The 17,020-nt window shown below is 41.3% G+C and overlaps 1 protein-coding gene across 1 annotated transcript in view; it reads right to left on the bottom strand.

Moving 5' to 3' along the window:
* Positions 1-2,909: 2,909 nt before the first annotated feature.
* Positions 2,910-17,020, bottom strand: part of LOC104283487 (serine protease HTRA1-like) — a 32,854-nt gene continuing 18,743 nt past the window's right edge. The window contains exons 4-9 of the mRNA XM_009881658.1: positions 9,548-9,742; positions 8,810-8,842; positions 7,276-7,390; positions 7,110-7,167; positions 6,159-6,254; positions 2,910-3,633 (exon numbers count right to left, since the gene is read on the bottom strand). Coding sequence (XP_009879960.1) covers positions 3,465-3,633; positions 6,159-6,254; positions 7,110-7,167; positions 7,276-7,390; positions 8,810-8,842; positions 9,548-9,742 — 666 coding nt within the window. The 3' untranslated portion in view covers positions 2,910-3,464. The remainder of the gene's footprint in view (positions 3,634-6,158; positions 6,255-7,109; positions 7,168-7,275; positions 7,391-8,809; positions 8,843-9,547; positions 9,743-17,020) is intronic.

Raw genomic sequence — 17,020 nt, 5'->3', positions numbered from 1 at the left:
CAGGAATAATCTCAAATATGATTTGACCAAGGAGAAGCCTGGAACCTCCAATGAACATTTCTTTATTCTCACTCTAAAGATGAAAAGGACTCCTGCCGTGACCTACCATCACATGCAACTAAATACTCAGTGGCACTCATCATTCACTGCTCTGGACTGGTGACTATTAACTACTTCATCATCACTATTTCTCCTGGATATTTGCAACTGCAGTTTTAATCAGCTCTACAGTATTTTTTTCTGATATACAATAAGAATATGTATATAATCTAATGCTCTACTAGATGTCTCTCTCACTCTAATTTGGAAAGATATAGTTTTAAAAACATCCTCAGCTTCCTTAACAAATACAAAATATTTGGGGGGGGGGGGGGGGGGGCAATAAGAAGAAAAAAGGAAAAAAGTCCTCTGGTACTGAAACTACAGGACCTTACTGCTTGGCATATAAGCCACAGAAACCAGGCAATTGTTAGTCATGATAATTTCTTTTACAGCTCGAGACATTTCCCTCATGGAATAAGTGAACTGGCTTTTCAAAAAGACCTCTGAGCATAGCCACATGCAGCCATCTACTCAGCATCACATACGCAGTAACTCCAGTTTCCATTTCAGACATTCCAAAATACTGAAAAATCAATCCAGAATGTCCAATTTTCCTGATTTAGCATCCAACACTTGCTAAAATTTCCAAGAAACTGGTATTCATACAAATTGTGCCAAAGCTATTCTGTACAAAGTATTTTCTATTGCACTTTGGAAAGAACTGTGCACTGAAGCAACAAAGAATAAAACCCATTCCAAATCTGTAACCCAATAATACATCAAACATACACGCTAATTAATCGTATTAACAACAAACTTTGCTTCTGTGTCTCTGCTTATCAGTAATCTTATTTTAAATGCTTAAAAAACACCTAGAGACAATTTTGATTGTGAGAAACCATCTGGGTAGATGCAAACATGGTTGGATACTAGAAAAGTAAATGCTAAACATTTTTCAGGATGTGCATATGGTTACGGATATCTGATGCAAATTAATTAATTACAAATACAAAAAGAGGTAAATCAGAAAACCACTTTCCAATATATGGTAGGAAATGACTGGCTGCAATAAGAGACCATCTGGCATCCCACTAGATGGAGCTACGGACCTTGACTACACAGCCTAGAAAGCTGGTCAAATACTTCACTAATCCCCATGGCGCAGGAAAACCGTTTACAGAAGTCGAGTTAATTTGCCTCTTTCCTAATGGACACGCAAAAACCCGAGCCATTGTCCCAAGACATTTGTGCCTCGCAGCAGTGTCTGTGTAAATCAGAGGCACAAAGATGCGCTGTGCTGGCTGGCATGGCAGGGACGTCACCGGGAAGCCCAAAGTAGCTAGCTAGAAACAAGGCAAAAAAAAAAAATTAATGGGTTTGCATATTAAGAGACCACAACAACAAACAATAGGAACAAAGAGAATCAACCAGCTCGGTAAATTATGCAACCACTTGTTTTGAAACAAAAAGGCAGATGAAAAATAACTTCTGTTGTAAGCACAATTCTGTGGCTTTGGGGCTTTAGCTCTATTTGTGCTATTGGGTTAGGTGCAGTAGCAGAGAAGGTAGGTGATTTTTTAATTCATTTTTGCTGAGAGCTGCCTGTCACCACATTATGCACTACACAGGGCACGGATAGTCTGGAAAATATAATAGCACATTAACAGGAAGCTGAAACATTAATCAACACCAGTAAGATGAACTGGCAGTGCAAATATACTACAAAGCAACTCTGCAAGATCATTCTACTTTGCATCGTTCATGCTAGAAGGTATTGCAGACCTTCAGCGCTCGGCATCATAGTATCTTGGTAGATTTTGAGACTTGTGTGATTTACCACAGCAGCAGACCAAGCAAATCAGTGATGAGGTGTTCAGTCATGTCAAGTGTCAATACACTGTATGACTGTGTAAATTTATAGTGACCCAGGTGAGTAAGGGCAGGCACTGGCCCTTGGGGATACAGAAGATCCCCAAACTGGGAGAAGCTGGCTGAAACAGAAGAAATACAGCTGGTGGGAGGAGCACTGTCAGGGATCCGGGTTGAGAGGATTTCTTGCTGTAACTGTGTGGAATACAGCCCTTTCTTTAAAAATCATAAAATGCCTGCTACCCAGTTGAAGAGTTTTCCTAAGAAGCAGTTTCCAAAAGAAGAGCATGTTTAGGAATGACTGTCACCAAAACCAGTCCTTAGTCCTTGAATTTATTCTCCGAGATGCGTATTTCAACAGAGGAAAGGAAAAGCTGCTTAGCCTATTGTTTACCCAATGAGTAATTACACCGTAATTAAATTTAGTTGATTGTTCTCTTTCACAGCAAGACAATCCCATTCATCACCCAAGCTTCAAGGGCATCCGTAAATCTGTGTATAAAGATTAGTCTCTATGTTAGATGAATGTCCCATCTCCTAGTCAAACCCAGGTCCCATCATACGCACACACCAGCGTTCAGACTGTGACTAACACAGCCTGTTTGAAAGAGCTTAAGGCCAGATCTACAATGGTTACAGACATCCTGATATCTGAACCAGAACGGTATAGGATCCACGATCCACAATATGGCAATGTCTCTAGTGGGGAAACAGATTTCAGACATCGGTGAAGTTGTAATTAAAACAATAAGGAAAATGTACTAACATCTGCAAGACAGGTGATCTGGGATAGCCAATATGACAAATTCGAGCCAGCCATTCTAAGGAAATCAGACGCACAAGAGCGCAGATCCAAGCACATACTGAAAAGTAAGTGTTTTGGCTCATGACGATAAAAGCGAGACCATCAGGACATCCTTTCAGGCAGATGTGCTGTTCAAAGAAAAGCACTACACCAGGGGAAGTAAAATGAATAATGAATCACTCACAAGAAGAAATACTGTTGAATTCTTTTAATAACACTAGGAAAATATCATAGTATTAAAATCCTGCACGGGATCCTCAAAGGGTTATTTTGGTTGGAATTTCTTTGTGTTTAGGAACCAAACTTTTTTTCCCAATTGTGTTTTCTTTTAAACCAACTACTCCTTTACAACGGTATTTCCAGTTAAAACACAGCTAACCTATAAATACCTGAATACCACAACACACATTGTGTGCGTGGGTTTTGTTTAAATCTTAGCGGAAATAATGGTAAATCTATTCAACACGGGGAAGCAAACGTCAATTTGTTAAGCGGGGAATGTAACAGCCAGTAAAGAATACATTGCATACATAATACAGAAGGAAAAAAAAAATTATCATCTGGAGTATGTGAAATTACACTGATTTTGCACCTTAAACCTATTAGAAGTTACTCTGTTGGCCAATACTAATCCACTGAAGAAGCAGAATGTTGGTCAGAAGTCTAACGTTTCCTGTACCAGCACAGAGAGAATATAAGCAGTCCAATGCTGTTAAAAGAAAACATGAAATCCAGCTCATGTTTCTGGTTAGGGATCGATTTCTTCGGGAACTACTGTTAACATAACATCTTCGTTGCCCCTGCGTACGACCATGTTCAACGTACTGTCCTTTTTAATAATGTCACTGACATCACTGGCTGAACTTATCGACTGTCCATTGATGCTTATAATCACATCGTTGTCCTTCAGGCCACCACTGAAAATACAAAGCAGCAATGTATTATTATAATTGCTATTTTATTGTCTTTAGTTTATTGTTTAAAAAAAAAAAAAAAAAACCAAACCAAAGATTGTTGGATTTTTCCTATTTCCCACCCAACGGCAGTCGCACAGAGACGCAGCGGGCATGCAAAAAGCAATCAGAATTTATGAAGCGGTGAAGATTACAACACAATGCAGAAACCTCAGAAAATGGGATGGAGGTACAAGCATGATGAATCCCGTATTACGCTGTCTTTAAAGGAATTCACTATTGCAAATAGCTCAGTAATTCTGCAATAAGGATCCTACAGGCTGGTTCGGTAGAAGAGATAGAAGTATATTTTTCTTTTAAAATAATTGCAACAAGGCAGTCATTTCAGGGGGGAGCTTTTCCAAGCTTTGATTCACATATACACAGCAAAGCAATCTGAGTGGCACTGCGTGTTAACGCATGAGGAATTTCAGTCCCGGATCCATCCTGTTCTCCATGCATAGCTTATTGGCAGCCACTTCACTTTACCTCCGTGTCTTAAACCTGAGCAGAATAACACATGCAGCCCACTCACCAAAAATGCATGTGCGTCCTTCCCCTTGCCCGCCTGCCCATAGTTCTCAGAACCCCTTCTCCTGATCTCAGCACCATAAGCAAACCGAAACCGAAACCCTCCGGACTCAAAGCAAGATGGGGCAGAACCAGAGCCGACATGGCAAGACTTCCCTGCCCGGGGCCGCGGGTCTCTGCCCGAGCTGGCTGAGACTACTGCTGGGACCGAGACGGGGTGGTGAGGGATACCATCGACCACAACGTCTTGCCCAGTCTTGCACAACGATCTGGCTCCCAGTTATGGAAATATTAACCAAGTAACCAGATCAGACATGATTCAGCCCTTCAGCATAATCCTTCTTCACAAAACCACAGAGCAGTCATCGGCCCCTTCCGCCCGCAGAAAACGCCTTACATGAGTGTCTCCTGCAAGCAGGATGCCTTGGCCAACGTTTGCAACAAATCCGGTTGCCTACCAAAGGCATGGCTTAAAACATTTTCATGGGAGAAACCATTCAGATTATCTTGGTCTCTCATGCAGCATCTCCTCTCGACTCACACCCAGGACAGGTCACTGCAGAACTGCTCCGTTCCCCTACCAGCAGGTCTACACAACTGTCATCAGAGAGGAAGTCAGCAAAATGGGGAAAGCCATAGGCCAGGGGCAAGGAGTGGGGAGACAGAGCAAACATGGGCTGCATTTTAATTGCCAAGCCAGCCCTGGGATGGAGCATCCTGATTTGAGTTTGCCTTCAAGTTACAAGGCTACATTGACTCACATTTCTTCTACCTCGCTCATGTCCTTCTCCCACTCTCAGCTAACTATCATCTATACTCCGATAATGATTTTTCTGCACCTTCAGGTTGGACCTGCATGTCAAGGCAGTAAGTTCAGTCCCACACAGGAGCAGCCACGTTATTCCTACGCTAACTGCAGTTTGATTTCACATTACAAACACCAGCATTCTGCATGAACAGCGCTGCCAACCAGAATTACCTACAAAAAGCAGCAGTAATTTAGAAAGCAAGCCAGACAGCTAACACTGTATATCTTACAGTGGCGTCCAAACTGCAACAAAAAGACATCGTCCAGCCATCCTCGCAGCCTCCCTCAGAGATAACATATCCCTGCTCCAAGCAGCTTTCTGCCAACATGCCTTTGGTGCTGCACACACCTCTTTCTTGCCACAAAGATTTACTCTTCTCTTAAATGATCTCCTTTCAGAAAATGAACAAGTTTTCTTATTTCCTACCCTAGATTACTAAGCGGGTTTGTATTAACCAGACTCTGAAGGGAAAGTGTCTCCAGCAAGAACTAGCCAGACCAGTGCCGGTGACCACAGACCAGATGCCGTACTTCAGCCAGGCATCTCGTGAAGTGAGAGGTTCATCAGCAGGTGAGGTTCTGAGCAAAGACGAAGAAAAAGATCAGTTGGTCAAAACCAAAAGCTCTTCCTGACAAAGCTCTTGCATGGGAGTGTCTCCTGCCAAGGGAGGATTTCATCCTCAATGGAGGAACGCCAGGAGAGCTGGTGGGTTTGCCCAACACTGAGGTGCTTCACAAGGTGGGAGCAAAGCTTCTCCCTCGCTCTCCTACAGGAGGAACCAGCAGGGCCGTGGAGAGCACACACAAGCGAACATCTTTATTCAGCACTGGCAATGGTACAACAGATGTCTTGGAAGCAATCGTTGAGAAAAACGAAAATTGAGCTTTCACGCCCACTGAATCCTTGTCTTTTCGGCCAGGAATGCTGACAGGGCTTCGCTGCAATACCCTGATATGTTCGCAATATTGCCCATCGGGGACCGGACTGAAACCACAAACTGATTTCCAGCAGACAACCTAATAGCTATCAGATGGTTGTAATTTTGTTAATTTAGCATAATCAAGATAGCCAGTTAAGCAGGGAACATTCTCCATCATTAGCCCCTTAAGTCAGTGGCAGTGGTTTTGAGAAAAAAGTAGTTCAACTTACGCTTCAGCTGGTGTTTCTGGAATTACTTCAATAACATAGGCCCCAGAGACAACATCAGGAAAGTCTTTATGGCGATCCTTCAGCTCTCTAGCTTTGCTGGAAAACGAAAAAAACAGCAACAAAAGTATTTTGACATAATGGGGGGGGCAAAAAAAAAATCACACATTTTTACTTAGGTAACTCACTTAACATTCACTAACTGAGGTATTTTACACATGGTGATGTGACACTTCACAATTCATTTTAACCCTTAAAAGTAGTTCAAGAATTGTTACCCTTTTTGCATGCATACAGCTTTTTAATGCCTTTTTCTGGTAAAAGCAATTATTTCAATAGATACAGAGGACCAGAGCTGAAACATTTCGAAACTCGGTGATTACTTTAGAACTAGCAGATCCTGAACACCTAAAAAAACCCCTTCAGTTTCAGTGTTTTGTTATACCCCCAAACCTGCACATGTGAAAACTTCTGGTTTATTTCTACAGGACGTAGTATCACCTGCTCATGAGACGTTTCCGGTTTGAATATGAATAAGCAAGTCCACACAAAAGCTTCATGTTACAATAAGTGAATTGTTTAATGAAAATAATTTTATAGAAATGGAAATATGCACGTAGTTGCTGTAATTCTTGAAAACATACTGTCCTGTTTTCTCCTTGACCCACATGCCAGCACAGAACAGAAGGCAACAACACTAACAGAACCCTGGGACAAACTGACGATCGTTAGCATTAAGGAAAAGAAAAAGCCAGGGAGTTAATTTAAAAACTAGCTCGTACAAGAGTCTACAGGACAGTTCAACCACGTAGCAGATACAGAGAACAAGGTAGGGAAAATTGGCTGCGACTTGTCACCAGCACCTACAGAAGCACACGCTTCCAGTTCATCCTCCTGGTTGTTTCTGCAGATCATGAGCTTGTGGAAAGGTGAGGAACCACTGCTTTTACTTACCTAGGAGTTAGGGACATCATTCGTATGCCAATGTATTTCTTTTTGGTTATAGCTTTTCCTACAAAAAGGAAAACAAGTCTTGATCAATTGCTCTTACCAAAAGAGCCTCAATGGCTGTTGACTTTCTGGTTTATTATTTCTCTTTCAAAGCAGTGAAGTACAGTACCTTTAGCTTGTCTGTCATGGGATTCAGTTAGGAACTTTTTGATTTTATCTGATGGGATAGCAAACGAGATCCCTGCTGTAACTTTTAATGTGTTGATTCCTATGACTTCACCATCCTGGAGAAATAAGAAATTGTTATCAGCAAACGTGAAACATCTTGAAGAGAAATGGATGATCTCTTCCAAGCAATCACATACAACGCATTCCACAGTTGGTTTTCAATTTTCTAAATAGTTTCTTTAAGTCTAATTTCTCTGAATCATCTATTGATAAAAAACTTCTACAGTTTTGGAGAGCTGATGGGGATGTTCATATTGCCACAAGCAGACGAGAGATCAGAATCGGGCCGCTCTCCTGCTTGCAGCAGATGAGCAACATATTCTACAGGCAATTTCAGCCTGTTTATTTCAGCAGGCACTGCGTGAAGTGTGGCATCAATTGATTCTGAGCAAATACTGCATAATAATATAAAGAAAAATGACAGTTCACCAAAAATCAAAGTTTTTCCCGGTTATGCGGCTCTGAGAGAGAATTTCAGATTAAACATCTCTGCTATCACCTGAGGATTTGAACACTTCTGAAATCTCAGCAGCTTCCATCCCTGATCTATCCCAGACAAAAACTATCCAACTACAAATTTTAAAACGGAGGTTACTGGTGCTGAAACTCTACTGCACATCAAAAAAAAAAATTGCCAAATCTACAAGGCAGAAACTCGGACTAGTTCTTTCTTCCGATTTGTGCCGTCCCTCATTGAGGACCATTGCTGCTCCTCCATTCGACCCCACGTGCCCCCACCCGAGAGCTCTCACACAGCAGTTGGGTTGTGCAACCTGCTGCAGTTGTTCTCTCTTGGGCTTACCCACAGCTGCTGTAAGGTCATAGAATCACAGAATGGTTTGGGTTGGAAGGGACCTTAACGGTCATCTCGTTCCAACCCCCTGCCATGGGCAGGGACACCTCCCACCAGCCCAGGTTGCTCCAAGCCCCGTCCAACCTGGCCTTGAACACCTCCAGGGATGGGGCATAGTCAGCTCTGACTACTTTCTACTTTCTAGCAAATAAACCCGAATGTCCTGATAAATAATACATGGGTTTTTCAACACCCACAGTGTGGTTCAAAATAAAGGGGTAGATTTTTTTTGAATCATTAAGCTGAGCGTCAGTATGCATAAAAAAGGTGCCAGCTGCATGGTATACAGTGAGTGCAAATGTCTCAACTTTAAAATGTGCTTTTTAGTTTTTGCAAGGCACGAGCAAAAAAAATTGGGCATTACGTTTGTTCAAAACTATGCAAACCATAAACACCTTAAATATTGAAATCCAAGCATATCTTGCGATTTGCCAACATAAACACTGACAAGTGATTAGTAAGAACCATGTGAATTTTGTGTAGTCAACCAGATATTGCAAGCTCTGAATCACATTTCTGGTGTAAGGTTTTGTTTGTTTGTTGGTTTGGGTGGGTTTTTTGTTTTGTTTTTAAACTAAAAAGTAATAAGCTTGGCACTAAGCAAACTTAAAGAAACTCTTACCAGATTTACTAAGGGTCCTCCGGAGTTTCCATACTGAAAATAAACATATGGCAAGAACATGTTTTAATATCTACCTCTTAACTCATGGCAAGCAAAACATAAAAGAAATTTTTGAAATATTTCTTTCGTAATTTTTTCATTGTCTATTAAATATGTGCAATAGACAGTCTTAACATCCAAACCCGTTAACTACACTTAGCTTCATTGCTTTTAGCTAAGCTTGGCAAGTCGTTAGTCCTTCTTCTCTTGCCAGGGTAAGTTAAGAAATCCAAGGTTTTTCTTTTGTTTTAATAGTACCACACTAGCAACTTAGAAGATTTTAGGACAGCTCTGGGAGCTGTTAGTGAAGATTTCTTACAAGGCCAACAGTAGAAGTACAAAAACTATTGTTTTGCCTTTATGCAGAAATAAACTTGAATCCTTAAACTAAGCTTGGCTTCCTTTTAGAAAACATGATGGATTTCGAAAAGATACTTATTCGCCAGAGAATATTGCCTCCTCCCTTGTAACTTGCAAGAATTTTGAAGTCAAGGCAGATATTGTACTTGGTGTGGTTCCTTGGGGGATTTTTAAACAACAATCAAGTGCTGCTGCACTGCAGATGTCCATATTTACATGGATAAAAGAAACGCCAACTGTGCTCACTGTTCTTCAGAATTGTATCACTGGTGAGATTTTCAAAGCAGCTATTCAAGAAATTTAAGAGGTGCAGGGGACAAGGCTCAGAGCGGGACATACGTTGATGATGGCATCGGTCTGAATATAGTCCATATCGGAGTTGCGAAGCCCCAGCTCCTTCCCTCCACGCTGAGTGGTACTGACGATCCCCGTGGTCACTGTGTTTTGAAGGGAAAATGGACTTCCAATCGCGACCACAAATTCTCCTGGCCTCAAGTCTGCAGACTGCCCCAGCAGAAGAACTGGCAATTTACCCTACAAATAAAAATAAAGGTTTTTTTTTTTAAAAAAAAATATTCAAATGCTGTTAAGACACTACTACACTGGTACAACAAATTCTACAGAAACATGAATACATTAGTAAAGCAGAAGGAAAGAGAGAGGGTTTTTATCCCTTGGGGATTTTGTTTGCTGTGTTTTATTTAATTATTTCATGTGGTTCTGTACAGAAACATCCCAATGAACTTCTGCTCTAAAGAGTGGGCTCTTTAGGCTGCAGAGTACTTTTTCCACAACAGGTACACATTTGATCAAAAACAATTAAAAGACCAAAGGAATATTTATGCTCTGCTGTATAAAGCAAACATCTGATGATACTAGGAATGAGTTGTTTCCAACAGCTTCTTGAAATAATCAGCCAACAGCTGCTGAAGTAAAAATAATGCATTGTTTAAGAGTGAACACTAAGGAGTCATGAAAGCAACAGCCAAAGTGTATCAAACATGAATATGTATAGTTAAAAGCGTTTTACATTCTCATAAGACACGAGCTAATGTTTCATCTTACTTTTTTTTCAGTGGAGTATCTCTTCTAAATAATTATATTGCCTCCTACATACACTGATGTCTTCTTCTTTAGATGTTCGGATTTAAAGACTTTATGGTATTTTTCTGCTATGACAGTAGGGGATACCATTATATTTTCCTTTCAAGATCCTATCTCTAAACATATTAACTATCACATTATTGAAGACACTCCCACTAAGACACAAAACATTCTTAAAATCCAGCATCAATAGAGATTGCTGCAATTTACAGCAATTAAAAAAGAAAAGGGAGGGAAGGTTGAATCTACACACCCTTGTCAATGCGATGGATCAAGGGAACCAAGTATGGTTTCTCCAAGGCACATTGGATCTGCACAGGAACTGAACTGGCTGGATAACAGACGATTCAAGCTAGACCACTAACACCCCTGCAGCAATCAGAAAACTGCTGGGAAGTTCTTAAGGCCTCCTGCTCACCAAGTAATTAAGGGTGTTCTGAAACAGATCCTGTTTTAAATAAATACTTTGTCTTTATTTATCACCTGCCTGTAAAATACTCATTGAGTGCCATTTCGCCTTTTCTTCGCATTATTAAAAATCAGTCTTTACCCTTTCAGTGATGTAACACTTTTTTTAACCTTGTTACCTTTAATCACTTGTCCAAATGATCCTTGAATCATTGGATCCTTGAAGCTAAATACCTCCCCAGGTCTTTAACTACACATTTAATCATCAATATGGCGGCTGTGCCACCTTGCAGCAAGACCTAGACAGGCTAGAGAGTTGGGCGCAGAGGAACCTAATGAAATTCAACAAGGGCAAGTGTAGGGTCCTGCACCTGGGGAGGAATATCCCCATGCATTCATACAGGTTAGGGGCTGACCTGCTGGAAAGCAGCTCTACGGAGAGAGACCTGGGAGTCCTGGTGGACAAGTTGACCATGAGACACCAATGTGCCCTTGTGGCCAAGGCAGCCAATGGTCTCCTAGGGTGCATTACAAAGATCCTGGCCAGCAGGTCGAGGGAGATCATCCTCCCCCTCTACTCTGCCCTGGTCAGGCCACATCTGGAGTACTGTGTCCAGTCCTGGGCCCCCCAGTTCAAGAAGAACAAGGAACTACTGGAGAGAGTCCAGCAGAGGGCTACAAAGATGATCAAGGGAATGGACCACCTCTCTTATCAGGAAAGACTGAGAGACCTGTTTAGCCTGGAAAAGAGAAGGCTGAGAGGGGATCTCATCAATGCTTATCAGTCTCTAAAGGGCGGGTGGCAAGAGGATGAGGCCAGACTCTTTTCAGCGGTGCCCAGTGACAGGACAAGGGTCAAAGAGCACAAGCTGGAACACGGGAGATTCCATCTGAACATGAGGAAAAACTTTACTTTGAGGGTGACAGAGCACTGGCACAGGCTGCCCAGAGAGGCTGTGGAGTCTCCTTCTCTGAAGATATTCAAAACCCGCCGAGGTGTGTTCATGCCAACCTGTTGTAGGTGGCCCTGCTTTGGCATGGGAGGTGGACTAGATGATCTCCAGAGGTCCTTTCCAACCCCAACTATTCTGTGATTCTGTGATCATGTCACTAGACAATTTATATTACCATCAGTGGACCTGGACACATAAATTCAGGTTTCCACTTAAGGATTTGGAGGATCAGGAGGTTACCAATCCTGAAATCAAAACAGAAGTCTGGAAGGATGTATCTTTTGTTTGACAAACCTAACTTTGCCATAGCTTTTCTCCAAGCTTGCCCCATTTCAAAATTCTTTCATTTGCTCAACAAATCCAGCCCCAAAAGGAAAAGCCATCAGTATAAATTTTCAGAAGAGGGCGGTGATTCTAGATGCAGTAGAAGCCCCACCTAGAGATTAACTTAAACCAATTTCCAAGGAGTGGATAACATAATGACTTTATTAAAAATCAGCGTACCTTCAAGGTATTCTTGAGCAGTCTACCTAAAATGGAGGTACAAATTGGCTTAATACCCCTTCTTATAATTCATTCCTTCTGTAAAACTTGTAAAGGTGCCTTTTTCATCCCATACCTGTTCTAAAGCGCACAGATTAATGTGCCTATACTTGATGAGATCATAAAGCTATATACTGTATGCTCACATAGCAAAGAAACAAGGCAATATTTAGGATGACCTGATTATTTGTACAGATGCCCCAGTTAGTAGTAATTTTGTTCGAGAAGTTAACAGAAGATGACTCCTTACTGAATTTTGGCAAACAGAAAAATATTACATGTTTAAATTGGAAATCAAGAGCTAGCTCTTTAGGGGTCTTTTATCACCAGCAGTTTGAAAGCCTGTATCAATGAGTCACCTTTAGGGACAAAAATCTAAAAAAATCTAAACTAACCCAAATGCCCATCACTTTGTATTTTTCACCTACAGTTTTATTTCAAATATCCCAAGAGATACATGATGTCTGTAAAGTACAAAGTAAAAAAATAAAGGCATCAGTCATCACTATATGCTGCTGCAAATACAGAAGTTATGGTTTTAATATTTAACAAGCCTGATCCTGTGTATCCCTTTATCCAACTTTGTTACAATTCCACCAGCAAAATTTTACTCAGATGAACAGATTGTTTCAATAAAACTCATTGCCAAATCCCAGACAGGATAAGATGCTCTATGGAAACTTATCCTTCAGTCTCCAGACAGCAAGAAAATAATTAACCAACTGCTTGTTAAACAGAATCAGTTGGAAGAGCAACAGAATAAGCAACACAGTAAGGAGCGAAACATTTCCCTTTCTAATTATCTTTCAGAGGAAAGTTTTCACAACCAGCAATGCCTTACTAGTAAATTATAATTATCCATCCTCCCTATCAGTGCCACAGCCATAGATAAACCCAGCCAAGGCTGTGGTTTAATTCTGAGACGGATTCAAGGGCGATACCCGGTTTCCCCATCGTCTTTGCAGGGCAGCAGACGAGCAGCAGCATCCGCAGGCAACACCGCTGAGCAGTTCATAATATCAGACCACAGCCCTGACTCCAAGGGACCTCTCCAGTACAGCGGGGAAGAGGCAGCTACGATTAGCTGTGCTGGGAAGCACGCAGTACATGCAACACAAACAGCCCCATATGGGTATTGTTTGGCTAGAGGGAGCACCCTGGCCCTTCCTTCTCTTGCCAGATGCTATTAAGCTTACGTAGCACGTGTTTTCAAGATGTCGTTGGTCAAGAAGAGCATCTCTTTTTGGCACTGCTTTTCCTTATTTAAAAAAAAAAAAGAGAAGAAAAGAAACAAACCACAAAAATTGGTTTTTGTTTGTATCCCAGTGCACTGAAAATGGATACTTTATAGACATTTATCAGCGAATGAAACATAGACAAGCAAAATAAAATAGAAATATTTTTTTCTTCATTAACAGAAAAAAAAAGATTGGTCGTGTACAAAGTTAAAAATTTATACAACATTCCTGAGTTATAAAAACAATCACAAAGCCAAAATCGCATTTGGCAGCAGAAAGAAAAAACATGAACTATCTCTGACTAATACAATTATTTTTGATTCTGCTGAGTTTTCAAGCCTGTGCCTATACTAGCTAGGCTCCAGTTCAAAGTCTAACACTGTATGGATTGGCTGTGGGTCATCCGTGTGATTCAACACGCCTTCTGGAAAGAGTCTGGCTAACCTTTCCTTTGCTAGGAACAAAAATCAATTGCAAAAATTGCACTGCTCTGCACACATGATGAAAGATAGCTTTGGAAAACATCTTCTCTATGCAATACATTTCTAGAAGAGCTATAGTCTTACGCAAAAATACACTATCTCAAGATAACTACAAAAGTAACAAATGCATTTGATTTGTCATCTTCTGTTAACCAAAAGAATTAATTTTTACCTGTTACGTAGCCCTGTGCCATGGGGAGGGGATGAGAGGACCACCCACATGGGTATCTACCACACTTAGAGAACAAGAAGGATGCTGAGCACAGGTGAAAAAGGGCTCCAAGGTCTGGGAGTCTTCACGGTAAATGAAAATCAGTGGAGTTTGTGTCCTACTTGAAACGCTACTCCTTACGATTTCACAGTGTGCTGCAGAGTTTACTAACAGCACTGCATGGAAATACTCTCATTAGTGCCTCTACAAGTAAATGCCATGAAAAATTGGTTCTGATGAATACAGGTGTAGTAGTGGCTTTAAATTTCGTGTTTTCTCTCTAAAAAAGCTTAAAAATAACGTTGCCACATTCAGAACTAAACTTTCCATTATCAAAAAAAAACCCCAAGTGTTTATTTAAATTGTAGAGGTGGTTTTGAAGTGAAATCAGGATAAAACCAATAAAAATCCCTGGGCATCAAGTGATCGAGTGGGAAGTACGTCCTTCTGCAGCCCCCGAGGAGAGGGCTGGAACTGCAAGGCAAGCAGTCAGAGCAGTGGTTGTAACCAGAATGGTATCAGAACACCCTGCCTGTGTCCTCACACCCTTCCACTGGTGAGGTCCTGCCTGGGATGTCCAGGCAGTCCTTGTAAGCCAAGCTGAAGGGCTTGCGGTGGTGGCCCTTAATAGCTATACTTAACAAATGGTCACTCTTCCAATTTTTACATAACGTCTGATGGTCACCAGGATGACGTAACTCCTGTTACAACTCGTGATTCTCTTCAGTTAACTATAGATTTGCCACAAGTTAATTAAAATCCCAGGCAAACCAGCGTGCCTTGCAGCACAATGAACAGGGAGCCAGCAACACCCAACACCTAAACCCAGCTCTCCCAGTGACTCACTACACGACCTTGGGCAACATATAATGTCTTTTCTTTTCTTTCCCTCCTCCCTCCGTTTTCATTTGATGAAGCCTCAGGGCTCTGCTGGGACCTGTGTTTACTCAATACAACAAATCTGCAAGCCGGCATTCTGCAAGTACACAGAAATAGGACTAAACATGCAAAACCATAAGTGGCACATGACTCACTGTTTACACCCAGCCAGAGAAGGAGCCATTAATTAGCGCTAATATTTTAAGTCTTTCTCATCCCAAAGGGCTTCAGACATTTTTATATATGGCTTTGACTCAAACACTGGATAAACATAACTCCCACGAAATGGAGAGCTGCGCACCACCACAAGAAACGTCTTCACGCAACCATCAGCTGCAGCTCTCCCATGGACGGGAGGCAGCAGCGTGCCACAGGAGACTAGGACAAGCACAAAAAAACGTCAGCAGAAGCCAGGAGCCAGATGTTCACCTATTAGAGATTAGCAACACAAAACTTGAGTCAGGTAAAATAAGTGGAACCTTGACAAATCAGCTTTGAAACTAAAAGAAGCAGCAGCACATAACCACCACTGAGTGTCCTAGAGAAATAAAAACCAAGAGACAGACGACTACAACCAGTAGGGGTTTCAGTTGGAACCTTTTCATCCATGAAATAAGTGAACCGGTCTTTATGTTGGCACAGAAAATCCCTTCTCGGCTCTGTAAGACCCTTCGTTTGTGGAAGGAAGATCGTGAATTCACAGGAAGCAGTTTGCAGTTCAATAAACTGATGAAGAGGAGACAAACATTACGAGTTCAATTTGTGAACTAGCGACAGATTTCCTTCATGCTTTTTATTTTTAGGTGGAAAAGAAACAGATGATTGCATGGTACGCTAATTCAGCTGTAAGTAACTCTGGCAAAATATGTAACTTCCTTGGGAACTGCATTTCTGTTCTCATTAATGAAACTATTTAACTTTCAGAATACGTTATGGCAAAATAAAAACACAGGCCATGAGCATATAAAAATGTAGAGTATCATCTACAATCTAGAAATTGCTTGACAAAACGCCAAAGCAAATGAAAAAACCCAAGCTGAATGCATTACAAGCCTCCGAAAGTATTTCATCTATACTTAGAAAAACAAAACCGATCTCCTTATCTAAATATGGAGCATGGGAAGCTGGCAGAAAAAAAAAAGAAAAAAGGACGAAGCGTTGTTTTGCTACGTCACCAGGATTCCAGTTACCTCGCGAGACATATAGATAAAAATAAAATAAAATAAAAAAATAAAACAAAACAAAACAAAGTAAAATAAAATAAAATAAAATAAAATAAAATAAAATAAATTAACCTGGTGCTGGTAGACCCAGCATGGAGGAGCATGAGCGCTTAACTGCGTGGGGAGCTGGACCAGTGCATCGTCCCCGCAGTGAGGACTACTAGGAGCTGAAGACAGTAGGAAACCACCGCTGCCTAAACTGATGAGTAAACAGGAGTTAACATGCAAGCTTTTTACAAGCTATTTCATTTCTATGGGTCCTGAACGCTTCTGGAACCAATATGTGGGCTTCCTCGGGCTCTCAAGAGGAAGCAACGTAATATCCAGCGACAGATTTCAAAGTAAAATAGCGTTTTAGAAAAGCCACTTACATCTGGTATTCAAGTAGTCTGGTTTTTCAAGACGCGGGCTATTAAAATATTGATACACAAACAGGAAAGTTTGCTTTCCTGCTTCCTCCAGTTTGCACACACGGGGAAAAAAAGCAAATCCCCTCTGACCACAGAGATACAGACGCTGCGTTGCCTCACGAAACCACCCAAGGAATGAGGGCACAAGGTCTTGTTGATTTAAAAAGTGTAAAACTAAGTGGTTATTAGTAAGATGCAGGAAAAAACTTGAGCAAATGGGCCAAAATACCACCGCAAATTAGAGATCGGTCACAAACCCACTATTGCTGTGCCATGTAGATGCCAAATCCTGCCTGGGGTACAGGAGCCAGTAACTGGTCACGTTGAGGAACAAAAATCTTGAGACCCTGCCATGTCTTCC

The sequence above is a fragment of the Charadrius vociferus genome, unplaced genomic scaffold, assembly GCF_000708025.1.
Source record: "Charadrius vociferus isolate BGI_N301 unplaced genomic scaffold, ASM70802v2 scaffold282, whole genome shotgun sequence".
Lineage (NCBI taxonomy): Eukaryota > Metazoa > Chordata > Aves > Charadriiformes > Charadriidae > Charadrius > Charadrius vociferus.
Note: the sequence above shows the minus strand (reverse complement) of the source record. Positions and strands in the feature narration are given on the sequence as shown.